At 46.2% G+C, this 27024-nt stretch overlaps 1 protein-coding gene across 1 annotated transcript in view; it reads left to right on the top strand.

Annotated features, from left to right (window-relative positions):
* INPP5D (inositol polyphosphate-5-phosphatase D) overlaps window positions 1–18805 on the top strand; it is a gene marked incomplete at its 3' end in the record, with an annotated part of 43592 nt that extends 24787 nt beyond the window's left edge. The window contains exons 6-27 of the mRNA XM_079539908.1: window positions 1743–1830; window positions 2492–2572; window positions 2746–2817; window positions 3080–3203; window positions 4283–4389; window positions 4936–5038; window positions 5847–6043; window positions 6862–6979; window positions 7387–7483; window positions 8451–8589; window positions 9278–9386; window positions 9536–9624; window positions 9857–9938; window positions 11062–11151; window positions 11327–11440; window positions 12515–12597; window positions 13483–13570; window positions 14296–14445; window positions 15142–15235; window positions 15482–15589; window positions 16124–16396; window positions 18214–18805. Coding sequence (XP_079396034.1) covers window positions 1743–1830; window positions 2492–2572; window positions 2746–2817; window positions 3080–3203; window positions 4283–4389; window positions 4936–5038; window positions 5847–6043; window positions 6862–6979; window positions 7387–7483; window positions 8451–8589; window positions 9278–9386; window positions 9536–9624; window positions 9857–9938; window positions 11062–11151; window positions 11327–11440; window positions 12515–12597; window positions 13483–13570; window positions 14296–14445; window positions 15142–15235; window positions 15482–15589; window positions 16124–16396; window positions 18214–18805 — 2998 coding nt within the window. The remainder of the gene's footprint in view (window positions 1–1742; window positions 1831–2491; window positions 2573–2745; window positions 2818–3079; window positions 3204–4282; window positions 4390–4935; window positions 5039–5846; window positions 6044–6861; window positions 6980–7386; window positions 7484–8450; window positions 8590–9277; window positions 9387–9535; window positions 9625–9856; window positions 9939–11061; window positions 11152–11326; window positions 11441–12514; window positions 12598–13482; window positions 13571–14295; window positions 14446–15141; window positions 15236–15481; window positions 15590–16123; window positions 16397–18213) is intronic.
* Between the last annotated feature and the right edge of the window lie 8219 nt (window positions 18806–27024).

Genomic DNA, 27024 nt, shown 5'->3' with positions numbered 1-27024 from the left:
TCCTTCCCTCATCAGACTTCTCAACTTCCATTCCATCAGTGCCATTACATGAATTTAGTTTTTGTTTATCTCAGCTTTCTCCAGGGATTCCAGCTGGAGGTATTAATAATTCCTGTACTGTTGGGCTACGTCCTCTTTTCCCTTTATAATGTTCAATTTCATTATTTTCACAATATCTGGGGCTAGGTTGAAAAAAAACCAAAACAGTTGTCATAACTCGAGCCCTTTCTCTGAAGTTTAAGCTGCTTTTCATTTCCTGGTGCTGCTGAGCCAGGCTGATTTGTTGTAAATCTTTTTTCTTTTGGCAATGCTGTATTCTGGTCTCTTGCAGCTCCCCAGAGCCCAGCGCATAAAACACAGCCAGGTTATGTCAGACCAGGGATCTGTTTGTCCTTCCTCACTGGGGATTGTCCACAGGGAGCATTGCAGGCAGCTTTTCAAGCACTCTTGGTACCAGCAGAGGTGCAGTCGTAGTGTGGACACAAAGGCTTCTGGCACCTCAATAAAGATGACGACGTGTATTTCCTTTACACTATCAAGAGTAGAAAACAAAAGTGCCATTCAAACCACGTTGCGGTTTTAAGTTTGAACGCCTGCAGAGGCTCTTCCCCCAGCCCGACACCCATGCAATGCCCTGTGCTGTACAGTAAACAGAGGGCAATTTTCCCATGAGAAATCTTTGCCGAACAGGTTTGAGTGAAGTGACTGCTGCTCTGTTTTTGAGAGATGGGCCCTATGTCCTGGCCTCTGGGTCTCAATATGTATCCTGTCTTTCTTTTCAAACTGAACTTAACCTAACTCTCCAGCAACAGCCTGCTGCTCCTAAGCCTGACTCAGTGGCCACAGAAATCAATGGGAATCGTGGTTTAGAGCCAGAGCCATTGGCAATGCCATCAGCTCTGGCCGCTCCAAAGCTGAATATTGGTGTTGCAGGACTAGTTTCAGCAGATTCACATTCCTAAATGTGTCTTCTTTCTGCCCTGTGGCAAAGTCTTCCTCGCTGAAACTTCAGAGTTGAGTACTTAGTAGGCAATTAATCATATCTAATCTGCAGGCAGGCAGACATACTTTCACTTTGGAGCACTTTCCCCAACAAACACTGAGTAAAATCCGGTCTATGCAGACTTGGGAAAGTGAGGGAAATCATTAATATCCACAGTTGACTGTGCTTGTGTGTGACTGTGAAGGCATCGCAGCACTGCTCCCACTATCCCCTTCCTTTTGACCTGCACTCCCTGTGTGCTCTTTCCATGATAAGCCTTGTCGTGATCGGACCACAGCTGCTGTGCCAAGTTCACACAGCAGCACTTTGACAAATGAGCATCCTGTGGGATACAGCTGGGAAATGCTGAAGGAATCTCGCTGTAACCCACAGGTTCCCGTGCCTGGCCTCCCTGTGTCACATGAGCTGAAAAACCTGAAAAAATTAGTTTCCTCTTTGCCAAAGTCCTCTGCAAGGACCCTGCTTCCATCCTCGGCAGAGGAACAGCGAGCGCATGCTATGGCAAGGCAGAGTTGGATGCCCGACTCCAATTGGCCTACATGGGCAGTATCATGGGACAGCTGAGAAAGGCTCTCATCTCCCATCCCACCAGTGGAGCGGGCAGTGAGCTGGGGGGGCAGGAGCCTGAGAGCAGCCCTAGTGTGAGCGTGTGCCTGTGCAGCTCTGTGCAAAGAGGCGGGCGCTAACTGAGCCGAGACCTGACCGCAGCCTGTGGCCTCTGCCACCTTTCTGTTCCCAGTGAAGCCTCCCGGACCCTCCCATCTCTGGAGTCCATCCAGAAGGTGTTTGAGCAGCAGCTGCACCCTGGCATCCATCAGCGCTCGCAGGTAAGCTGGCTGGAAGGTGGGAGATGAGAACAGAGGCGTACAGGCGGTTGGCCCCTGGGGGAAGGGAGGGCTCTGATATCCCAGCAACGCTTTGGTAGGTTGCAGGTGGTGAGTTACAACCTGTGTTCTCTTTAGCCTCATGTTGACTGCAATGCAGAGGGCACACAGTGAGTTGCACCCCACAGTTTCACTTATCCCATAGTCTCCTCTGCCTGCTTCCCTTCCTGCCCCAGAGGAAAATGCAGCAAACTCCCTGAGGGCTTCTGTCCCCTTATCCTCCCTCGGTCTGCAGGCTACGACTGCACCTTTGTCTTTCCACACACTTCAGGATGTTTGACTGCCAAATCACTCCTACCCAAAGCCCACCTAAGTCCTCTGATTTTGCTCTCCTCACCAGTAGCTCAGAAATACAGAACTCCAGGACTGAGCCCTGCACCTGGTCATGCAAACCTGTCTCCCAGCTGACTCCCTTGCATGTCCGTACCTGTAGCCTATAGGCAAGGTTTGCAAATTTGCCCTTCAATCCTGCCATATGTCTGTACATTCAGCCAAACGCCGTGCCTTCGTGCTGCTCATTGCAGATAAGAGACTTCCAGGCAAGGCTCTGTGGGTTTGGTAATTATACATCCCTCTCTTTTTGTTTCTGTGTTGTGGTTATCAGATGCTTGGTGAAGCCAGTCCAGTCAATATTGTACTGAAACTCAATCAGCTGGTCTCATTGCTGTCTTCCATTGAGGAGAAGGTAGAGTTTTATTTATCTTACAGTGTTTTCATGTCATCTGTTGCCTCTATTTACACATCTCATGTGTCTCTGGCTCATCATAAGTGCAATCCTCTGCCACAGTAAGATTCCTCTGCTCCGACTTCCTTACCCTGGGGTAGTGCACAACTCAGTACACAGGGGTTCTTTTCCAGGTGAAAACACTGTTGATCGAAGGTCCTGATTCAACACACCGCCGTTCCCTCATCCCCCCTGTAACTTTTGAGGTAAACATTCTTCTTTAACAATGCTGACCAAAATGTAGAGGGACAGCCGTGCGGATTTATGTCAGTCTCTCAGTTCCGAGCTGTGCTGCCTCAGAGATAACACAGCTGTTCCTATTTGCACCATGCAAATGCTTAAGAGATAACTGGTGGGATTGGCATAATGATGTACGTGTCTATGAATCCAGGCAAATGTTATATTTTGTAATACATGCCACTGGGGTGCATGAGATTGCTTGTGACAAATATCTCTGTTTTCTGATAGGTGAAAGCCGATTCTCTGGGAATTTTCTCAAAAATACATCTCAAGGTTGACGTGGAAATGGGAAAACTGATTATCAAGAGAGCTAAGGATGGCCCAGAAGACAAATTTTATACTCATAAGAAAAGTAAGATACTTAAGGTCACAAATGTGGGACCAGATGCTTGGTCCCATGGATGACGGAGGATGGGCAGGAAGATAGGAATGTCTTCCTGGCCCTGGGTGCTGTGTGAGCTCCAGGCAGACCTGGCTGCCTATCCCCAGAGCAGCCTGCAGACAGCAGGAACTCAATACTGGTGTAACCAGCTTTCGCAGACTGTTTTAAAGGGCAATCTGCCTGGCCTCCTGATCTAAAAGAAGAGCAGGTTTTGAGAGAAGATTGATTACCATTAGAGCTGGTTGCAGTAGAACAATTCTCTACTAAAAGCAGTATTGCTGGAAAGAAACATGCTGTATGTTGACTCCTGTGACAATTTTTGATGGTAAAAAGCCAGATACTCAGTTTCAGTACCACAGTATCTTCCCTTGATTTTCGTTTTCATATGTGAATCAATATCTTTACCAATGAGCAATGCTAGTTTGGGCTGTGAAGGCCCAAGTCAAACAACTTTCCTTTGCCTCTGATGTTTCTAGACAGACAGCTCTTTGAAGATTCCTATCGATTTTTTTGTCATACCCCACTCTTCCCTGAACAGCACTGCCAAAGCCAGGAGGATTTATCAAAGAGAAAACGATGCCCTTGGGCTCTCCCCTCTGTAGAAAATCTCTCTGTTACTGGCAGTGACTGACAAGATTTGCTTTCATGTACAGTTTTCTCCATCTCGTGTTCATAATTATCTAGTTGCTATTTTAGATGGGGATTATTCACCTTTACCATCAAATGGGATTCTATCTCCTCATTGCCAGATGGGGAAAGAATGTAAGGAGGCAGAGAGGTTGTCTGGAGGAAGCCAAGGCTTCACATCAGCCCTACAGGGCTCAGTATGGACAAAGGCTCCAGGCAGGAGGAATCTGGGGCCTCTGCTTCAAGGGCAGGGTCCATTCCTGTAGGGAACAGGATTAAGCAACATTAAAGTGGAATTAGGCAGGACAAAGTCAGCCCTAGGCATAAAAGACCGTGTAAATCCCGAGTCTGGGTCTGAGTCTTAGTTTTGGTGGGATTCTAGCTTCAGAGATCACAGCTCATGCCACCCAGTCTCTGTTTAGTCTTGCAGCTTATCAAGTCTCAGAAGGTCCCTAACAAACTGGTCATCGTGCTGGAAACAGAAAAAGAAAAAACACAGCGGAAGGAATATGTTTTTTCTGATTCCAAGGTAAATACACAGTGTTTCCTTCTTGCCAGCCTGGATCGGATCTGTGGGGGGTACAAAAAAGTTACAAAGGGCATTCTTTATCAGTAAAAGAAACTGTTGAAGGATGTAGTTGGCTTGGCAAAAATGAAATTTGTTTGTTCTGGACACATACAGAACATGGAAAAACGGACACTGTACAGGGAGATAGTGCTGAGGGCAGGCATGCCTTGGTGATGTCACTTAGGCAGGAGCAGAACAGACAGTCAGCAAGAAGTGAGAGAGGCAAAGAAGAGTCTGACCTTTTGCAGCTGCAGAAAGGTTTCTAAAAGCAAACAAGAGGGAAGCTTGGGCTTCCTCCTGGCTGGCTCAGCACTCATTAAAGTAATGGACAAGCTAAGAGCCCAAGAAAGTACCACAGGAAGGAGAGCCTCTTTGAAGGTTTCAGGATGGTGGGGAGGTCATCTGCCCTCCAGGTGTGCTGGAGTTTCCTGGCCCAGCTGGTTTTTCAGGAGGTTGTATTCTTGGAGTTACACATCCCATTAATTGTCTCTGCTCCTCCCTGTCCAGAAGAGAGAAGGGTTCTGCCAGCTTCTGCAGCAGATGAAGAATAAACACTCTGAGCAACCAGAGCCTGATATGATCACTGTCTTCATTGGGACCTGGAATATGGGTATGGGCTCCCTTCTGACATGGGCATTCCTTCAGACTTCCACCGCAGTGTGCTGTGCTCTCCTGCCACGACAGGTCCACACACTGTGTTCAGTAGCAGATCTGTATGCCAGGGTCTTCCAGTGAGACAGGAAGAGAGGAAGCTTATCTCTAGGCTTATTCTTGTGTGTGGTTTGATACTTTCCATGTCACACAACCGTATAGTTGGCCCTGATGGGTGCTGAAGATTCCTCCAGTATAGGAAATCATGGCTTGCACAAAGCTGGTGCAACAGTCCACACCATTACCTGTCCCATCAGAAGGCCAGGAGCACATCCAGTAACTGCATGCCACCTGACCAGGGACTGCTTGTGTAAAGCCTTGAAAGCAAGAAGAGTGTCTGTGATATTCAGAAGACAGGAGCAGGGTGTAGTTGAGGACAGTGGAATTTTGAGTTAATTTTCCCATCTGTGGAGAAAATCCTTTTCAATGCTGTGAGCTCAGCTGTTTGAGCTCATTCATAGTTGATAAGTAAAGTGAAGGCAGGCCAGGAGAGCAGCCCCCAGCCCTTATGCTCAGCTAACCTTGGCCTTGGTAAGCTAATAAAACAAGGAAGATGGCCAGAGCTTCTCCTTATCACAGCGTCAGGCGGGTTTGACATCTCCATCACCTTAGAATATTCTGCCCTGGCTGACAGGAAACCGGTCCTGGACAAAGTGAATGGGAAGCTTATAGTTTCTATCCCCTTGTGTGTATTAATGAGTTTTCTGTGTCCTGGGTTTGGCTGAACATGCACTGACTTACTCTGGTGTTTGATCTGTTAATAAAAGGCGCTGCTCCTCCCCCAAAGAAGATCACCTCGTGGTTTCTCTCCAAGGGGCAGGGGAAGACACGAGATGACACTGCTGACTACATTCCTCATGACATCTACGTCATTGGCACTCAGGAGGATCCCCAAGGAGAGAAGGAATGGCTGGAGACCCTGAGACAATCCCTGCAGGAAATCACCAGCATCAGCTTCAAAGTGGTGAGGAGTTATTCTAGTCATTGCACATAGCTCAGGCATACGAGGAGAGCACATGTTGTGCCAATAAAAGAGGCAGAAGAATAAATAGCATTTTGCCTACGCTTCCTCCCCTTCCCTCCCCTTATTGTCATCACATTTGGCTAGGGGAGAGCAAACTAAATCTGCCTGTGGACTCCACAGCATCCTCTCCAGGAGCTGGCTGAAGGACGTGTTGCTCCAGAGAGTGCCCCTCTGACCAAAGCACCCTGCCCTGCAGCTGCCCTGCCTCCAGCCTGCCAGCAAGGAGCAGCTGCTGAGCACTGGAGTCAAATGATGATGGTGTTTTGACTTTCATAAGGAAGGAGTCTGAAACTTTTGAGCCAGCTGTAGCCTAGATCTCGCCCTTGGCTGCTGCATTTCCAAACAGTAACAGCACATGGGCACTGTCATTAAAAAACAAAAAAAAACAAAAAAACCCACAAACCTTGAGCCTTATTGAGACCAGGCTTGGACATTTCTTAGTTCAGAAATGCTAAGAAACACATCTAAACATACTTGGAAGGCCAAAGGAGAGCGGGACTTTTATTAATCACTGTCATGGTGATTGGGAAACTGTATTTTGTACAAGCAAAGCAATTCAAAGACTAACTAGAAAATAGCAGTAGAAAATAGCTAGGCCCTTCCTCCCACCTTTGATTAAATAACTGAGTGACAGATTCCAAGCACTGGAAGAAAATCTTTGCAGGAAAGTGCTAGAGAAGAAGTCAAGAAAGCTGCAATTACAGCACAGCTTGCAGGTCTGTGCAGAAATGTAAGCCCTGACCTTCCCATCCCTGCAGATAGCAATCCATACCCTGTGGAATATCAGGATTGTTGTACTGGCCAAACCAGAACATGAGAACCGGATCAGCCACATCTGCACAGACAACGTGAAGACAGGCATTGCCAACACGCTGGGTAAGGAGCAGATGCAGCTAACCCAGAGGGCTGACACATGCTCAGTCCATGCCGGTCCCATCCTTGAGACAGAACACTGACTGTATCTTACTTTGTAAGAGAAGAAATCTGTGTGTGTGCATACCCTAGCTTCTACGTTCCCAGCAAATGCCTTTGGCCATGCTATTGCTCTATTTTGGGTTTCACAAGGAAATGGCATTTCTTTCACTTCAACTGATGTTCTTTCATATCCTCCAAAAGATTTGTTACCACGCTGTATGCAGCATCTACTAATTCTTTCTGTGCTGATTAAGTCAACTGATTTCTCTGTCCTTCACTCAAGATGCACTCGGTGTTTCTTTATCTTTGCTAGACTCAGTCCGGAGGTGGATTGATTTCTTGACATTTTTGGCTTATCTTTTTTCCAGGTAATAAAGGAGCTGTGGGGGTGTCGTTCATGTTTAATGGAACCTCCTTTGGGTTTGTTAACAGCCATTTGACTTCAGGAAGTGAAAAGAAACACAGGTAAAATATGTCCTCTCCCAAGAGGATGTTGAGCCATTGGGTGAAACTGAGCCATGAAGGAGAGCCCAGCAGACTGCTGCAGGCCAGTCTTCTGGACCCTAAAAATGCATTAAATGTAGGAAGGCCGTTTCTATCCAGGAATAATGGGCTGAAGGGTGCTGTCTCCTCACTGTAGGGATTGTTGTGAGCATAGGAACTGTGCTGCACCCTGGGGCACAGCTGAGAAAGATCCTGTTAGGGTGAACGTGCTGTGAGGAATACAGGGAATTATCTCCATGGTGGCTAATTCTCAGTGCTGAGCCACGAAATGAATCTCCATAGTCGGGGTTTTGTGCAGCAGAGTGCTGGAAGGCAGAGATCTTGACACTGGTTGGAGTTTTGTGCCCATGCTGGGGAGAGCTGGAGCAGATAGAAGGAATGGTCTTGAAAGCAAAGAGGAGTTGAAATGAAGAAGTTGGCTGTGCCATCTTTACTGGGTGCAAGACCCAGAAAGCACATGGCATGGGATTTCTGCTCTGGGTCTTCCACTGATGGAGTTAATTTCTATGAAAGAGTTCCCCAGTGCCTGGAATAGCTGCTAAAATCAAGTTATGTGTTTGTTGCTGAAAGCTGAAGGCAACAGTGTAATGGTGGGTTTGTAGGGCATGTAGCTCAAAAAAGCACAATCCTGGGAGGCAGCAAAATTGGCTTTGGAACAGCTTTTGACCCTTTTGATTCGGCTGGAAACAATCTGTCCCCCAGGGCAGAGCAGTCAGGATGTGCCCCTTGCCCTCCTGTCCCCCAGCTCTCCCATCCCCAAGGTGCAGAGTAAGGGAGGGATGGCAAGTGCTGCGCTTCAGAGCTGCTCTTCTCTGGGTGTTGAGCCAGATCAGTTTCTGCCTGGCAAAGCAGCGTTCTCTGCCAGCCCAGGCATTTAGAAATTGCATGGCAATTTAGGATGTCAGGCAGATGTTTCTTGTCTTGACAGACGCAACCAGAACTACACGAGCATCCTGCGCTTCCTGACGCTGGGAGATAAGAAACTGAGTCCGTTTAACATCACTCATCGTTTTACTCATCTCTTCTGGCTGGGAGATCTGAACTACCGCGTGGAGCAGCCCCCAACGGTTAGGGACCGCACGGAGCCCTGCGGAGACAAACCATGATGTTGCTATAGAAGCACTCTCTTTTTCTAATCTAGAGCAATGTGACATACAAAGTGGCAGAAAGAGGGGAGGCAGAAGGGATTCCCTAGATACAGTGTGACACCAGCCGAGGGAGAGTAAGGAAATCCCCTTTGGCCTCTCCGAGGATGAATGGATCCTGGGTGTACCCAGGAATGCCACCTGACACTGCTTCTCCAGTTTTGCTTCCACAAACTTCCACCACTCCACTCCCCATGTGGACAAGCATCTGTCTCTGTAGGGCTAGATGCAGAGGCTGCCCTTCTGCTCTGTTGGATTAGCTTTAAGTGGCTCATAACAGGCCTCAGAAACAGGCTACCCATACTATATGCTGGTCAGGCTTCAGTGAGCAGGAGACAACAGCGAGCTCAGTGCTGGTGTGAAGCTGTCAGTCCATGTGTTTGTGTGCATGCTCACACAGCGGATAAGTGAACATTTTAATGCCAGTTTTGACAGAGAAATGCTCAGCCACATAGCAAAGGTTGGGGCCTTCCAGTAAATGGAAAGTGGGGAAGTGATGAGCTGTATGGCTCTGTGGAACTGCTCAGGAGTATTTGCTGGCTTACCCGTGAGGGAGCATTTCAAAGAAGGTCTTACATCATCTGCAGCTCTGCTGTTTCCCTGTTGGCAGGAAGCAGAGAATATTATCCAGAAGATCAGGCAGCAGCAATATCCGGAGCTGCTGGCTTTTGACCAGCTTCTCATAGAGAGAAAGGACCACAAGGTGTTCCTGCAGTTTGGTAAGGCTCTATTTCAGCAGCAGGTTCCTCTCCCATTCCCAGCACCTTCCTCGGCTGGATCAAGTGTGGGGCATACAGAGCGGTGCCTGCCCTGCCCCGTGGGGCTTCTCAGCAGGCTGGGCTGTAACGCAGCTGTCTCTCCATTTTAGAGGAAGAAGAGATTACTTTCGCTCCCACCTACCGTTTTGAAAGAGGGACCCGAGAGAAGTATGCTTACACCAAGCAGAAAGCAACAGGGGTAGGTGAAATCCGATTTCCCTTCTGAAGCATATAGCAGAGCTGGGAAAGTAACCCCTCCTGAACAAAGTGACCCAAACCAATCTCTTCATTTTCTGCACTTTTCGAAAGGACAATGCAGACAAAAAGATTTGACACAAATCTTTAGCGTTTGGGCGAGTGAATTTCTTTTCTTTTGTGAAAATGTCCTTTCACTTCTTCTTGACATCAGTTCTCCCTTGGTTTGTTTGCAGATGAAGTACAATTTGCCATCCTGGTGTGATCGAGTGCTCTGGAAATCATACCCCATGGTGCACGTTGTGTGTCAGTCCTATGGTGGGTAGATAACAGCTTGGAGATGGCAAAGCAATCAGTCTGAAACGGAAATGATTCAGAGCAGAGTCTGTAGGAATCTCCCAGCGCTGCCAGGCACTCAGCATAGAGGAACCTGGTGTTAAACCAGGCAGACCAGAGCCAAATCTCTTTGCCTTTAACCGTTCAAAGTTAAGAATTAATTTTGCTATACATTTATAGGCAGAATGCCATCACACAGCTGTAGTTGTTCGGCTTTGGGGTCCCATCACACCAGCTATTTCTTGGCAACAACTGCACTATCCCTGTGTGCTTACCACCAGGAGTTCCCTATTCGGTGGTGCCAGCAGGACAGATCCTTTGCCCAGCCTGCAGAGCTGGAACTTCTGTCAGTTCACAGTCCTGAAGTACTGCATGGTACCAAGTGCTTGCCTGTTCCCTTTCTTGCAGAGAGCTTCAGAAAAGTCTGCTGTAGGGAAGAGGGAAACGTGCAAGACCTGTTTAATTAAGACCTAGATACTAGTTCCTGAAATTTCATTGACTATGTGTAGTTCTAAATATGTGGGTATGAAGCTGTTGATTTCCTACGTATGGGGTTGGAATGGGGGCTGTAGGCATCTCCTAAGGGGTGAGCTGGGCTGATCTGATCATACAGCCTCTGCTGATGCAATGTGCTGTTAAGTAAGTACCTCTGTGAGGATGGCATCTGGCTGGTCCCATTCTGCTCAATGAGCTGGGCTTGCTGGAGCTGGGAATGTGCTTAGACAGTGCCTCCACATTGCCCACCCCACTGCTCATCTTGGGCCATAACAGCTACGTGTTCCTGTGTGATTTCAGAGCTGTGCACCTTGCAGATTTAACCAAGAGCGCTACAGGTGCTTTCTGTTTTGGGGAAACCTGTATTGGCAGGTTTGCAAAACCTGCTTGCAAAATGATATAGTAACGTTTTGTCTATTCACCGAATCCTCATGTATTTTGACAAAAGTGTTACATTCCTATACACTAACATGAGATTATGTATAAATACCTCAGGCTAGAGGCAGGTAGCACAGCTCCACTTACATTTTCTGGAAAATTACCAAACAGCATTGCAGTGATCCCAATGGGGAATGAGTGGGCAGTAACCATCTCCCTTTGCTGCTGGCAGGCTGCACCACCGACATCACCACCAGTGACCACAGCCCTGTCTTCGCCACCTTTGAAGTGGGAGTGACCTCACAGTTTGTTTCAAAGAACGGTTAGTCAGACCGAGGGCACACGCGTTGTGCTGCCCTGCACGCGTGTCTCTGTGGATATAAACCACAACATGTTGTGTTTGTTGAAAGAAAAAGCTGATTCCTCAAGAGTGCACTCAAAAATGCCCTCTCTCTGTCTCCTGTTACACATGTACTTATTTCTCTTCTCTTTCCTAGACTCCAAGTACATGAACACCCAAGGGGAGATAGAGTTCCTTCACTGCTTCGCTACTCTGAAGACCAAGTCTCAGACCAAGTTCTACATTGAATTTCACTCCAGCTGCTTAGAAAGTAAGGGTTTGCCCATCCTTATTCCCTCTGTCAAGGTCTGCAGCTTGCTTGGATTGATTTCCCGTCTTGTACAAACAGCTGTGTAAGTCAAGGCAAAAAAAAAAAAAGGATGTGCTAGAGATGTGTTGTATTCTGCAAGTTATCCCATACTATCCATCATACTAACACCAATAATCCATGCTTAAGACCTTTTACCGTTTCTTCCATCTTGTCTGGCAACCTGATCATCTCTTCCTTGAAGAGAAACATGTTTTCCTTGCTTCCGCACACAGAAAAGCTCTACTTGGCAAATGATTGCTCGATCTCTTAGCCATGCCTGCTCCAAGTGATCAGCTGCTTTCAAAATAAAGCATCTGCTTTGAGCTAATAAAAATAATACGATTCTCGTGGTCTGAAAAGAGTAAATCAGGAGATCAGATTAAAGAGAAAGGAAGAAAGGGTGTGATGGTTCTGGGACCGGGACTGTGTGCCTACCAGGGCTACGTGTTTTGTCCTCTGTCCCTGTGCTGCAGGGCTGAGCCTCAGCTGTTTATGTAACACAAGCCTGTCTGCCCTTACGGTGGTTTTTTCAGTGATTCCCATCACAGGACTGCTCTTCTAAGTGGGACAGCGTGCCTTCGGTGTATGCTTCATCACGTTGTCGCGTGTCAGAGAGCTGTGTCAAAGACAGTTCCATAAAAGATTATTTTTTTGGCTGTATCAAAATTTGCATACATTTCTATGGAAACAGTGTATTGCAAATCTTAAATTAGAATTTCAAAAGTGTGCTATCTTGAGTGGCGTAGGAAGAGCTGTCATGTTCTTATCCTACAGCCCATGGCTGCACCGAGCTTTTCAGTGCCAAGTTTAACTGTAAAATAGAACTATGCAACGATGCCCCACTAAGACCACTTGTAAATTTACGATGTAAACATTCACCCAAAGTTCAAACACTGAGCTTCTGAACACTTTTAAAACCTGTGCCCAAGTGGGAAGATAATGACTAGCATTTTGGAGATCCAGCATCTGAAAAGGGTTTGAATCCAAGTTCTTGCTGACTGTCATCTGGTGAACTCTTTTCTCATCCCTTTGCAGGCTTTGTAAAGAGCCAGGAAGGAGAAAATGAGGATGGAAGTGAAGGGGAGCTTGTGGTCAAGTTTGTGGATGCTCTTCCAAAGGTAAAGTGGGAGCATCCACATGGAAGAGAAGCCTTCTGCTTTGCTAAGCAACATTACATCCCAGAATCGCAGGGGACCTCAACCCAATCTTTCTCTTATGTAAACATTTTCAGAAATATTGCTGTCATGTTTTCACCCAAAAGAGTCTGTAAGAATGCAGAATGGACTTAAGACAAGCAGCTTGTAAGAGAGAAAGAACTTTCCTGCCAGTATGCTTCTATCTGTACCAAGAATGGTACAGATGGCATGATTAAGCCACTCAGGAGCATGACATTTTTCCTCACCTTTTTAGTGAGACAAAAAGCCCTGTCAGATAAAGTTTTTTCTTGGTGTTTCTGTGAAAATTTACCAAACTATTTTTTGCCTGTGTTAGAAATACCACCAGTGGCCAAAGGGAGCATTCTGTCCATTTCCTGAGATGGGAGCTGTTCTCCTTCTCCTGGCGTGGCAAGAGCTAGTAGAACTGCCAGAGCTGCTGTATGTGGCGTAAATATGCACGTCAGTACCTTTCTGAATAGCCCAAAAGAACTGCTGACTCTACAATAAGTGATGGTAACAGACAGATTTTTGGGAACAGGCTATAATCAGACAGCAGATCACTTCCTCCCAGAGCAATTTTCACCCCTGCACTGTAGGAGAAAAATGCAGCTGAGCCCAACAGGAGTGTTTTGCCTATAGAATCCTGGCTGCCACGCTGGGTAGGAGCAGGTGGGACTCTAGAGGTGTAACATCCTACCACAGATCCAGACATCACTGAAGAGGCTGAGCCTGGGTGTTACATGGTGCCCTCACAGCTCTGTCCAGCTGAACTTCGCTCTCCTGGAACTGAGAACTTTGTTCACGTAGATCGCCTTTGTAGTGACCTACATTAACTTGTCTTTGCAGCTGACTCCAATTATTTCAGACCCAGAATACCTTCTGGATCAACACATCCTGATCAGCATTAAGTCATCAGACAGTGATGAATCTTATGGTAAGTGCTTAGCTCTAAAGTTCTGGATGAGTCAAAGTTGAGTTAGATTTTCCTAAATCGCTGAAAGAGTGGGAGAGAACAGAACTAACTCCTATAGACTGAACATCTATCATGCTCTGACTTCTGATTTAGAACTCAATGCATACAAAAATACATTGTGGGCAGTATTTTATGAAGTAATGATGATTTGAGGTCTGTGAACGAAAGTCGTCAATCTGTGTAAGCTTTACCAGCCTAAAATACCAAAAGAAAGCACACTCTGGGAATTAAGGCAGGAGTCACTCTGTATGAACGGGTTTAATCGGAACACGTAAATCCTATTTCACTTGCACTTACTTGATACATTTCTCCTGGCTACAGAAAAGTCCTCGTCAGTGCTGCTTGCTTCCAAATTCTATGAGCCAGTGGCTGCACACCTTGCCCAGAGAAGGCTCTGGGCTGAAATCTCATTAACTGACACACCAGTACCACGCTTGTGTTTTCCTTGCCAGTAATGGAAGCTCAGAACCCTGTAGTCACCTGCTGATGTCTGGAATGCCCAAATCCTTCACATGTGTGTGAAATACCCCCGCTTTCCCAAGAGGTATTACAGTCCTTACAGTGATCCAGAACAGGTCCCTCCCAGTAATCTCAGCCCTGTCCGCACAGATGTAGATGACTGACAAGACAAAGGGATTTCAGTGCTTTTTTCCTCAGTCTTGGGCTTATTCCTTGTTATCCTCTAGGGGAAGGCTGCATTGCCCTGCGAATAGAAGCAACAGAATCCTTAGTTCCTATCCATACTGTGCTGACACACCATGGTGAGAAAACAGGGGTCTTCCAAGGTGAAATCAAGTTACAAACATCACAAGGAAAACAAAGAGAGAAACTGTATGGTAAGGAACTAGATCATCTCTATAATGTTCACTGTAGAGTACTTCCATCCTGAAAAATAACTGTCAAGGAACTGAAAATTATCCTTGCAATTCTTTTGCTGTCAGCGAGATGATGCGAGTATTGTTAATTCTCAAGGGTATACCTGTACTCTTTCAGGAAGACACTGCAGTTGTGTTTGTTTTTTATCATTCAAGAAAATTTGGCAGACTGAGAGAGCCCCCTGTCTGTCACTGATACTGATTTTATTGAATGGTGATGCCTTATCTCCACTTGCAGTGGCTATATGGTAATGTGCTGAAGCTGATCTGGTCACCTTGGGAAGCATCTGCAAAGAGCACATGTGGTTCTTAGAGAGCAGTTTCTCAGCTAAAAGATGGCAAACCTTTCTTATGGTCATCTTGCTGCCTGCTGTTCTCTTTCAGAATACCAGTGATGTGCACTCTTGATGGTAAAATGATGTGTATGTGACTGGGGGATCACAACCTTTGGTTGTATTTCAGGATAGACACTTTCTTATACAAACAAAACTTGATAGGTAGTAGTAGGCACTTGAAAACATGATAGCAGTGACTGTTTAGGACCAGCTCCCTGTCATTTTGATACACACTGCCTTAATACAGCACTAATACAGAAAACTTGGAAAACCAGAGTGTGGAGCTGCCTGACATTCTGGCTCTGCCTTTTCTCTCCTACAGATTTTGTCAAGATTGAACGTGATGAAATTGCTGGGCAGAAACCAAAGAACACCAACAACTTAGAGCTGAACAAAGACAGCGATCAGCTTAGCAGGTAAAGGGCAAATGGGTAAGTCAGCCACAGAAACCAAGCTGGTCAGTACACGTGGAGCTGGGCTTTCTGTGGGAATGGATTTAATAGGCATGGTGAACGCTGGGGAGCTGACTGTGTGGTCCTTTGGCCTGGACTGGTCAGTGCTTCTGTGTCCAAAGCTCCAAAAGATGAGAACGCCTCAGTCAGACTGGCTCCTTGCATTGCATTTACACTTCACCTTAGAAAGGGCCCTTTTATTTCCAACAGAAAATCAAAATCTACTCATCTGATGGCCAAAGAGGCTGCAGCCATTGCTCGCTATAGGGGGAATGCTTCCTCTTCTCCAGACAGCCTGGCAAAGGAGGATATGTTACGGTAATCTGACGGCTTTGCCTCTGCCAGCTTGTGGCAGGATGCTGTGCTCAAACCGCCTTCTGCCTGCACGTCTGAATGGCTCCGCCTCGAGAGGCCAAATGCCTCCTGCCGTTTCAGCAGCACTTTCCTACGCTGTGCAATGTTGCCCAGTGCTGTTCCCTGCCTCTTTTGCTTGGAGCCGTCCTGCTACAGCTGCTGGGCTCCGGGCCCTTTAAGAGCCCTGTTTGCCCCTCCACGCGGCTGCGGAAGCTGAGTGCTAGCGCTCTCTGCAGCCTGGAGATGGAAACGTGGGGCTGGAGGAGGGATCCTTGACCCAGCTGCTTCCTCGCGGTGACCCCGGGGAGGGAGGTGCCAACAGGACTGCTACTTGGTCTCTGATTCTGAAACGACACTGACAAAAGTATCGGTAATAATTCCAGTGGGTGGCATTGAATCAAAGCAATCAGTGGGCACTAACTCCCCAGTGGCTGGCAGAACGACAGAATACAGATGCATTTGTGCACGCACCTTCCTAACAGTGTTTCTTCTCTTCAGCAGCTGCACTCCCACAGACATCAGCAACCCCAACTACCTGGGGATGGCTGCTTTCCCTCAGCAACCATTTGCTGCCAGCCAGCTGAAGCAGGCAGCATCACCGGACCAGCCATCCTCTCTCTGGAACTACGAGCAGCAGCCCAAAGACAGCAGCGCTGTCATGGGACAGAGGGAATCATCCTCTACATCGCCCTCCTTGTCCCCTCTGTCTCCAAAACCATCTCTGCAGATTCCAGTGAACAGAAGCATCTGTAATAGGAGTCAGGAGCACCTGTGAGTGTTTGCCTTCTGCTCTGGGGTGCTGCCCTTCTCTCCTGTCGTTCTGCAGCCCCTGTTTCATTCTCCATTTGAACAGTTCAAGGGGCAGCACATTCTATCAGCTTTTTATCTTTAGGATTAAATAAAGAGAAGGTCATAAGTGCAGGCATCAGATACTCAATCTAATGTCAGAGTTTCTCAGACTTTGGTGAAAGGAAAACCAGAGCTGTATGCATGTTTGGTTTTGTACAAGCAGGGCTCTAGAGAGGAGGAAAAAAAAAGAGCTGATGAAATGGAGGGGAAGAAAAGGGAAGAAATGAGCTTTCTAATGATGGGAAGGAGAGCTCCTTCACGTGTCATGTGTGAAGTACTTCACCTGCATTTCTGCCTCACTGCTATGCAGATGTACAGCTTGCTGCAGCTGTGCCTGCATCTATCACAGGTCTTGTTGCAGAATTTCCACTCAGCACCTCAAAATATCCATAACAACTTGGTCAGCTGATGAGGACACCCCTCTAGTGATTGTATGTGGTCTGGGTCTCTATTCCAGATCTTTTTGTAGTGACAGCTGCTTTCTGAGTCTGGGTTGGAGTGAAGAGCTAAATGTATTCAGCATAGTGTAAGCCAGAACTTGCAGAAGTCACAGCCACTGTCTGTATGAGCCTGACAACCTTCACCATGCTCTCAGCGATCTGATCCTGCATACGGTGACTTCCAGAAAGTAGCTTGAAGCAAGGAGCACACCTCAGCTGAACACACCCAGGAACATGTGCCTTTAGCCCTCTGTCCAGTGATATTGTGGACAATCTTTTAAGCCCAGCCTTCCCAGATCAGGTCAAGTCATATGAAACCCACAGAATCTCCCTTGTCCCGTTGTGTAACTGTGCTCTCTTTCCAGCCTTAACTCTAAGGATGCAGCTGTGAATGCACAGTGGTTGTCTCACCCTGCAGTGTATAGCTACTACTTACATGATGTGCTTATATTACTTACAGATTGAGCTTATAAGCAGGAGAAGAACCGGATTTTTACGTGGGTGGATAGTGATAGGGCAGGGGGGAATGGATTTAAACTAAAACACTGCAGATCTAGGTTAGATGTTAGGAGGAAATTCTTTACTCTGAGAATGGTGGGCTCTGGCACTGCTGCCCAGAGAAGTGTGGGTGCCCCATCCCTGGAGGTGCTCAGGGCCAGGCTGAATGGGGCCCTGGGCAGCCTGAGCTGGTGGGGAGGCAGCCAGCCCATGACAGGGGTTGGGACTGGATTATTTTTAAGGTCTCTTCCAACCTAAGCTATTCTATGATTCATTTGGGCCCATGAAGGCATTTTATCTCTTCCTTAGGAATACCATGTGACATCGGTAGCAGGAGATTGACCTAGTTGTACTGATCCAGCATGATGTTAGCTTTTATGTTAACCGTCCAGACAGACATTTAAATCCTCCCTGCCAGTTCTGAAGATGGTTATTAATGTTTTAATTGAGATTTGTGTATGTTGCAGAGCCACTGAAGCACTGGGCACAGGTTGGATCAGTATCTTATCTCTGTTCAAAGAAAAGCCAAATGTCACTTTGACAAGACTGTAATCCAGCATGGAGGTTGTACAGCACCATGTCTATCTGCATTCTGCTGTCATGGTGATAATAGAGATTAAACAAACAACCCCGAAAAAGAAACAAAGGAACAAAAAAAGGGTGCACAGTTCTCTTATCTCCCCCCAAGGTTAATTTTTATCCCATTACACATTTGTGCAGTATAATTTTATCGTGTTCATCTCCTCTTTAGTTTCTTTTTCAATCATGCCTCTCCTCCTTACAATGCTTTGGTGATTGCAGGCCACCTGACCTGGGGAAGAACACAGCAGAGCCTTCGCTTCAAGAAGAGGGACAGCAAAAGCCGGAGATGTTTGAGAACCCCCTGTATGGTTATACGGCCTCTAAGGGCAAGGCGGCGCCAAAGAAAGAGCAGGACTACCCCAAGGCCTCGCGAAAAGAGCAGCTGCCACTGCCTGAGCAGAGCTTTCACCTCACCAAGTCACAGGAGCCGGAGAGCAGCAAAAGCTCCAGCAAACAGCCGTCGCCGCCCTTCCTGGTCCCCACGCAGCGCTTTCGCTCCTACACCTGCTCCGGCCAGTCCGAAGAAAAGAATATGGGTGAAAAGACTCAAGGCAAACCGAAGGTGGCTGCGTCGTCCGAAAACTCAGCGCTGCTCAAAAAATCGGTCAAGCCATTGAGGTCTGAGGTCAGCCCGGGTGTCCAAGGGCAGCTCAGCAGGCCGCCCCTGCCCTCCAAGAGCCGGGCAGTGCTGGACATGCAGAGCTCCAAGGGCCGAGACTACCGGGACAGTTCTGAACTGCCGCACGCCGGCAAGCATCGGATAGAAGAGGGACCGCTCGGCAGGACGACCACACCGGTGTGTGCCTTGTAGGAGCGAGGGGAGGGGAGTCCACAAGCTGTGGTGTCAGACCAAAAAACTACGAGAGTAGTGCTGCCTTCCTGAGCAAACTCAGAGCACAGTCCCGCAAACCTATGGGGCTCACAGAGCAGGGGGTGTGAGTTTCTTCATGCTGCAGGTGTCACCTTGTGAAACTGTAGCCTGAGTTCTGCACAGGGTTTGAGTTGCTCCTGGGACATTGAAGCCTGATGGCCAGAAGAACAGTGCAAATAGTCAGCTACTTTGTTGTTGCTTCTTTGGTGCATTCTTCATAGTTTCTGAGAATGTCCAAACTTGGCCTGACAGCATGAAACCACACCGATAGTTTTGCTTTGCTGTACTTAACAGCAGAATAATTAAACATACTTATCTACAGCAAATACCAGTAACAGTATTGTTCAAAAACATTGCTGTGCAGGAATAATCCCACACCAGCTTTTCTGAGCTGGTTTTCTGGTTGGGTTTTTTTTTCAGAAAGTCACGAGCTAGATGAAGAGTAGGAGATGTCTTAGTAAGTGAGTTCGGGACACAGAGAGAGCTCACTTGAGTGAGCTGTAAGGTTGTTGTTCTCCATGAGAACTCACAGAACTGGCAGTAGACAAGCTGATGTCTTTCTCTTGTCTCTACAGTGAAAGCAACGTGGCAGATGGCACTCCGGGAGGAGACCTGATGGGAAGAAAGATGGAGATTACCGCTTTGTTCGCACTGAAAACCTCTGGTCTGGTTCTACAGAGACTGGGGGGTCTTTATTTCTGAGAGTGTGTCTCTCTATGATAATGAAAGTGTTGTAGCTGAGAAGTTTAACCTGTGTTGCTCAGACCAAGAGGGGCCAGGACCACTGACACAAGTTAGCCTTCTGTCACTATGGTACTGCCATTAAGAGGCAGGTGGCTAAGCACACATCAGTAAATGTTTTGGAAAAAGAGGAAGGTACGGTGTGAGGACCAGGAGATGGAAGGGGGGGTGTATTTAGAGAACCCCTTTTTTACAAAAGCAATTTTCTGTTGTTCTGTGTTGCAGCATTCCTAATAAAGAGTGATATGTAAAAGAGCATTCTGAAAGCGGTACAGCTCCAGAGTATGTCAAATCTGTGCAGTAGGGAGCTAGGGGAGGGTGGGAAAAGTGTTTTAATAACAGATATTGATGAATGTCACACACTGCCATGGAGCCATCTTTGCCTCTTGTGTGAGCTTGCAGGCTGCATCTGTGCATCTATGCAGAGGGTGAGGGCTGGCCAAGGCACGGTAGCTCCTTTTCCCATCCCCTTTTTTTTCCCTAGCAGAGAGAGGTTTTATACCCCTAAGAAGAAAAGGGAAATATCAGAACTACGTGCAGAAATGGGAAGGAATAGGCAAGGTCTATATGCAGCCCAGGAGTATAGCAGCCATCCCAGCCTTCCCTATGGCAAACACTCTGCTCTTGGAAGACACTGGCTGGCTGGTTTTGTAGCATTCTTAATAGATTAATGCTGACCTTACCGTACACTTTTGTTCATTGTTGGAGAATGAATAATGTTAACATAATTGTGATTTCTGTTATATTCATGTCAAGTATTAATGCGGTGGTTACAATTAGGCAATGCCTGTTTGTGACTTAATCATTGCTCTTGTTTCCATGTTGATTACTTAAAAGTAATAAAATAGTCACTTTTCTGATTGTTCTTTGCTGCGAATTCAGAGCTGCCTGCCAGCTTCACTTTGGTGCTATCAGTAGCCATGCCCCAAAGGAACACCGACTGCACTGAGGTGTGCTGGGAGGCTGCAGTAGTGCTGTCCCAGAAGTGCCACTGGGATGCATTTGTCTGTGTGCCCTGAGCCTCTGTGGGTATGGCTGGCTTATTGTGGCACCTGTTAGCAGGTACAGTTCCTAATTGTATGATATAGAAAGCTTTGCTTTTATACTGAGCACAGAAATTGTACTGGGATAGAAGGGAATCGGTTGGAAATCGGGAGAATGAGTGGAGAGGACACTGTGTAGGTACCAAGCTTTTGCAAAGGGATTTTCCCCCATGCTTTGGGTTGGGCTTTCAGGGCATCGTCAGTGAGATGTCTGGCTGCCTCACTGCACTGTAGGTTAGACAGTCAATGAGCTTACATTCCTCTTGCTTTGTTCAACAGAATCTTTCCTGTGTAGTTCCCACAGTTCAACACCTGTGGCATTTCCCTGGCCCTGAGGAGGGGGGGGGGGTTCCCTTTTCTATTCCAAGTACCAGAAGAACTCATCCAGCCACTGAATAAACCTTCCTGGGCCGCTGAGCTTTCTATCCAATGTGAAACATTAGATCAGGTCCTGCTGATGCTGTGGGATGCTCATGTATGTTTGGAGATAGAAACATGGCCGATTTTCTATGAGAAGCTTTTAGATTCTCAATCATGAGACCGACTCAGCTTGTGATTGAGGTGTTTTTCCAATGACTTCCTAAGCTGTAAAAGAAGAGAGTATGTTCCTCAACGTTTGTAAAATAACTGCTTGCCATAAAGCAAGGATAATTTCTTACAAAATTATTCTCCTAATTGGAAATGCTATTGAAACTTGGCCCAGGTTTGCAGATAAGCAGTTTGAGAACACAGTTGTATTACCAAGGCATAATATAAAACCCAGGCTCTTCATTTGGCTTGTCCATATGGCCAGGCAAGAAGAGAAGCTCTCTGCAAAGCTGTCAGAAGAAAGCATGTGTTACTGTGCAGAAGTTGAGAGTTATCACTTGTAGCTCCACAGAAAGCCCGAGCCACAGTTCTCATGCTTATGGTTTGGTTGGTTGGTTTTTATTATCTTTCCCAGTCTCCGTGCCCATCTCTTGAACCAAATGAACCTGGCTGGGTCTGAACACAAGCTGCTTTCTGCCCATATGTCCCTGATTCCAGGACTCCCTTTGGACAAAGCAGGCACATTTTACTGCACTCTGTTGTAATCTACTGTCTTTGAACAGGAGGTACAGGTAGGAGACAAGAAGGGAAGGGTATGAATTGTCCCCCAGGCACAGTACCTATCTGTAACCTTCCTGCATCCTTTATTTTAAGTTCTTAGAATAGCTGCTGTCTTGGTGTACTTATTTCCATGGAGACCCAGATGTCAGAAATGTTTTAATTGCCTGGCTACAGCATGTAGTGTTATAGAACATGGTGACTTTTTAGCACCAGGTTTCCTGCCTACACCTGATACATCTGACACAGGTTTGCTTGTCCTCTTAGCTGTGAAATCATCACAGGGCGATGCGAAGGCTTCTTCTAAAATGCTGTAATGGCAATTTATTTCCATCCTGGTGAAGGTGTAGGGTCTGACAGAAAATGGCCTGTGGAGGGATGAGAATAGAGGAAGGAAGAAAGAAATAAACGTGAGTTATTCGCCCAAAATATCAAGGGGGTAGTTTTGACATAGTTAGAAATGATGATGCTTAGGCCTCCAGTCTGCTGGGGCCAAAGGAAACTTTTACTAAAGTTATTGCCATGTTTCTGCTGGTTTTTGGCAGTTTTTACATTAGTCCATATCGTAATAGAAGGAGGTATTCTCCAGGATGAACTGACTTCTCCCACATACAGCCCCATAATAATATGACATTCTAAATGCTGAGCTATTTGTGTGTGATGAACCAGTAGGTGCCAGGAATGGTTTCCTGGCCAAGGTGATCCAGTGCAATTCCCAGAGATCTCTTAACCAATGGCAACAGATGGAACTGCACAATATCCAAACGCTTCTTTGCTATTTCCCTCATCTCTGCCTGAGTGAAATCAACTTCCCACTTCAGGACATAGGAAGGGACTCCACCCCTCCCTCAGCTGTTGTCCCCCCTGGCTATAACACAAATTAGAGATGCAGCAGGTGGACTGTGAATTCAGAAAGCTGAGGTGACAGTGAGAGCTCCTGCTGAGCTGCGGTAAGGATCAGCAGTTTGGTGCCACGATACGCACCAGCTGCATCTGCACGACGCTCATTTTGTGGAGGACAAAATGTGTAATGAAGGACTTAATGGCTTTCTCTAATTCCTGCATGTAGCTGAAGCAAGAGGCAAGTTCAGCTGGAGCTGCATCTCACCCAGCTGCTCACATCTGCCACTCCGGGTCCTACTGTCACCAGCGTGCTCCTTGAGGGGATCATTATGCAACAGCAACAGGATGCCAACAGTCCTTCCAACACGCCGCGTTTCCCCACTGTAGAAGAGGTGTTAGCTGTGGAGGTACGCGATGTTCTTTCTATATATATATATGCAAACCTCAGATTATTATTCGCATGAATATGAAAAAGATCTTCCTAGCTCCACAGTGCGCATGCTGTGGTTTCAAACGCGGCTCTTGGCAAGAAGTATTTTAGGATTGCATTTGGATCAAGACTTCTGAAATCTTTCACAAATTCTTTCACGGCCAGATCCCAGGTTGATGGATGAGACATTTCTTTTTACCCACTGCAATTTGCTTCACTTTTTGTGATGCGTAATGAGATAAAATGTTACCAGAGGAGCGTTTGATCTCATTATGCATCCCCGAATTTCTCTGAGCCTCTGTTCTCAGTTCATTACCACAATCCTGCTTTATTAATATTATTTACAGATCATCTCTGTATTAGCTCCCAAGGCAACTAAACAAAGGGTGCATTAGACATGTGGGGCTTAATTCAGCTCTGCAGAACCATCCGCTGGTTTACAGTGTCATGTGTGTGAAGCCGGGGTTTATTTTTGTCCCAATTCTGCTTTATTTGATTTTGGCCTCTAACAATGAATAAAATAAAGCTTTGCCCAAACAGATTTGGTCACTGCAAACGTGCGGAAGGGCTTCGACGTATCCTTTTAAATGAAAACTAACTGACACTCTGCAGCAGCATTCAGAGAACCACAATCAAACCTGTACTCTCAGATCTCCTGTATTGCAGGAGATGCCGTGCAGACCTGCTGGGAGAATAGCCTCAGCTATTCTGTGCTTCTGTGATTGTATTTAAATGATACTGCTGACGGTGATCTGCTACACAATATGATTAACACTTTAATGCATTGTTTGTCAAGATCTGGACTGCATTACGTGCAGACTAAATTAATCTTGCACATCATAAAACATCATATTATATAATAACTAAGTGCGATAGAGATGGCAACACGGCAATAAATGTTGGTCTCTGGAAGAAATGAATGAATGGAAGCTGAAGAAAGAGACAGGCTGCAGCAGCAAGGTTTGCAGGAAGGCAAGGAGGGAATCTGTGGAATGAGAGAAAACTCAGGAGAAGGGGGTGGCTGAGAGCAGCATCCAACAGAAACGGTTTGGCCCAGAGGAGGGAAGAAGAAAAGACACAGCAAAGAAAACGGAAAAGAAACAATAGACCTTTGCAACAGGAAGGATGAAGCATCAGCACAGAAATTACGCCTGCTCTGTGCTCTGCAGCCATTTGCATCTTCACCATCATAGCTTGTAAGCATAAATAAAGCAACCAAGTGTGGGATATATTCCCTCTTTACAAACGTCAACTTGAAGATGCAGAACAACCTAATTCTAAAATCTTCCAACCTAACTTAGTGCTTGGTAAGGGCACTGGTGATCAGCATCTTCCCCCAGAAGTTTTAAATTTTAAGCCACAAAGTGGTAAAGGAAGCAGCAGAATCAGAGCAGCAAGCTTCAGTCTGACTTCACAGCTAGTCAAAAGCCTTCGGTCAGAAGCAATTTAACTCACCACTGTGCAAAGATCTGTTTCGGTCTCTGAGTGTCAGAAATCACACGACATCTCAGCACAGAACCCCTGACAATTTAGGCTGCAAAGGGCACTGGGAGGTCACGACGGCTGTTCACCATACCAGCAAGGAGTAGCCTACAAAATTCTCATAGAGGAATGTTTAACTGGCCTGACATAGCTCCAGCACGAGAGCTTCCCATGTTCCTCAGGCAGTCTGTTTCCTGAGCTTCTCCAGTCTTTCCCAATCTCTGATGTGCATTTGTGGTGGATTTTAAGACCTTTCAGTCTAGCCCTGACTCCCCTGAACAAGCAGATCATTTGTCTTCATTTTCTGACACCTCATATTTGCACTCTACTCATGTTTCCCATCAGCCTTCTCTTCAGAGTAAGTGATCCCAACTGTTCACATCTTTCCTCTGGGTCATATTTTGGTCACCCTAGATTTTTCACATCATTCCTGAAATGTGATGGCTAAAGCTGGACAAATCGCCAGAAACCTTGCTTTTGCTGATCAAAGTGGAGGGATCATTTCATGTCTCGTGCTGATGATGGTCCTGCTTATCTCTTTGTCACAAGGTTTGTCTTTTTCATGATAACGTGCCTCGTCTGACTTTTGTTGGGCTGGTAAACCAATACAAACCTCAGATATTTTCCTACAGATCTCTCTGCCTCTGTCTGCTGAATTCCTTCTGCCTGAGGTGCAGTACTTTCCATTTATTGCTTTTGAACAGCACCCTGGTTGCCAAGAGAGTTTTGGACTAGAAAGCTGCTCTCATCCTTGCAGTCCTCAGTCTGCAATACCTCCATGCAAAACTCCTGTGTGCATGTCAGCAGATTGCCATCAGAAACAGAAATGGGTTCAGAAACTCTCCCAAAATAGACAGTATCCTCCAGGGGTGCTGCACTTACACAAAGGGCCAAGCGTGAAGACTGCAAGTGAAATTCTTCTTACATGCAGAGCGCAGCGTAACGCTTTCATTTGTAGTGCCACTTTCTGGATGATACAACGCAGCATTAGGCTACACTTATGTATGCGTGTCCCATGCGAACATCTCTTCCTTTGCAGCCTTTAACATCTGAAATGCCCTCCCTGTTTCTCCATCCATCTATTTTGTGTCTGTTGAAGAGGATTTTTTCTCCTTTGCCTGGATGTTTAAGTACCAATCCCACAGAATGCTTTGCATGGCACACAAAGTTTCAGCCCATATGAGTACAGGATACAACAAACGTCCTTGCAGGTATTATTTTTACTTTTGAACACAGAATGAGTTTTTTGAAAACATGAGATTTGTTAATTTTCTTAAATTTTTATATGTGAATTAGATGTTAGAACAAATCGGCTGTGCTGGAGTCACTTCCAGCCTGAAGCAGCTGTTTTATCCTGTGTGCTCCTGCAACCCTTGCTGACAGAGAAGGGCAGCAATATTAGGATGACAAGGAGCAGAGATGTGTTGTTACTGGAAAGATTTTCCAGAGGCCTAGGCTGAATTTAAGAAGAAAGGAACTTTGTATTGAAGTGGGAAAAGTGGTGCTAGCAGCTATTGTAAAAATCAAGATGTTTTGCCCACAGTGATTCTGTAATCACAGATTAGATTGCATGTTGTGATTTTTCCAAGATTCAGACATAGGCAGATGCCCATTTAAATCCTTCCCTTACAGCAGTCTCGCCACTACTTGATGCCTATACAGTGTTTCCAATAACTTATGTAATGCTTGAGGGCTTTTCATTTTTGGATGCCATTTCTGCTCACACCGATTCTTTTCCCTATTGTGCGTTGCTGAAAGAAATAGTGGGCAATTACTTTCTCTCACAGTTTCAGTGAGAAGAGACAACGCTCAGAGATGAGCTGAAGGACTTTTGCTGGGGAGGCTGAATGAAAGCAGGTGGCTGGTAATTCAAAGGTAATGTGAAAAGACTTCGGGGCTGATTATATATTAAGGCCAAAGTAAAAGCCTCGAGAAGGGAGTAACTGAGTCTGATCCCTGTTCTGTATTTTTGTCTTCTCTCTTCTCAACTTTTCATGCTTGGTTTCCTCTTTCTCTGCAGAGGATTAAAATGGATGGAAGATGGGAATGGATGAATTTCTCAGCACCGCCTGTCAGGAGTCCAGTAATTCTATCAGCGGCACAAAGACTTAAGCATGCAATTACAAGCAATTTTACAACGTTTAATTTAATTTATCATTTATAAATGTATAAACAGAGGGAAAAATAGGCCGTGTGCTCACACTTGGCTGTGCAGAGAACTCACACAACTTTCTGCACCGCGTTCTCAGTAGGACAGAGCTGTGCATGAGCTATTATTGACTCAGCCAGCACTGCTCTCTCCTCCGGTGTAATAACCTGGTGAATCATCCATTTGATTTTGTTACAGCTTAATAGTTTCACCTTCATTCATTTATTTAAAAAGAAAAACAAAGCAATTTAGCATCGTGCATGACAGAAAGCTTGATGAAGGCTGCCCGGCTTCAAATGAAGTTACAATAACGAGGTTGCCTAACACGTTACCAGAGACATGAAGCAGTTAAAAGCGAAGCTACGAAGCAAGATCTGTGCGTTTT

This window comes from Tetrao urogallus, assembly GCF_951394365.1.
Source record: "Tetrao urogallus genome assembly, chromosome: 9".
Lineage (NCBI taxonomy): Eukaryota > Metazoa > Chordata > Aves > Galliformes > Phasianidae > Tetrao > Tetrao urogallus.
The sequence above is the reverse complement of the archived record's forward strand: the minus strand, read 5'-3'. Positions and strand labels throughout refer to the sequence as shown.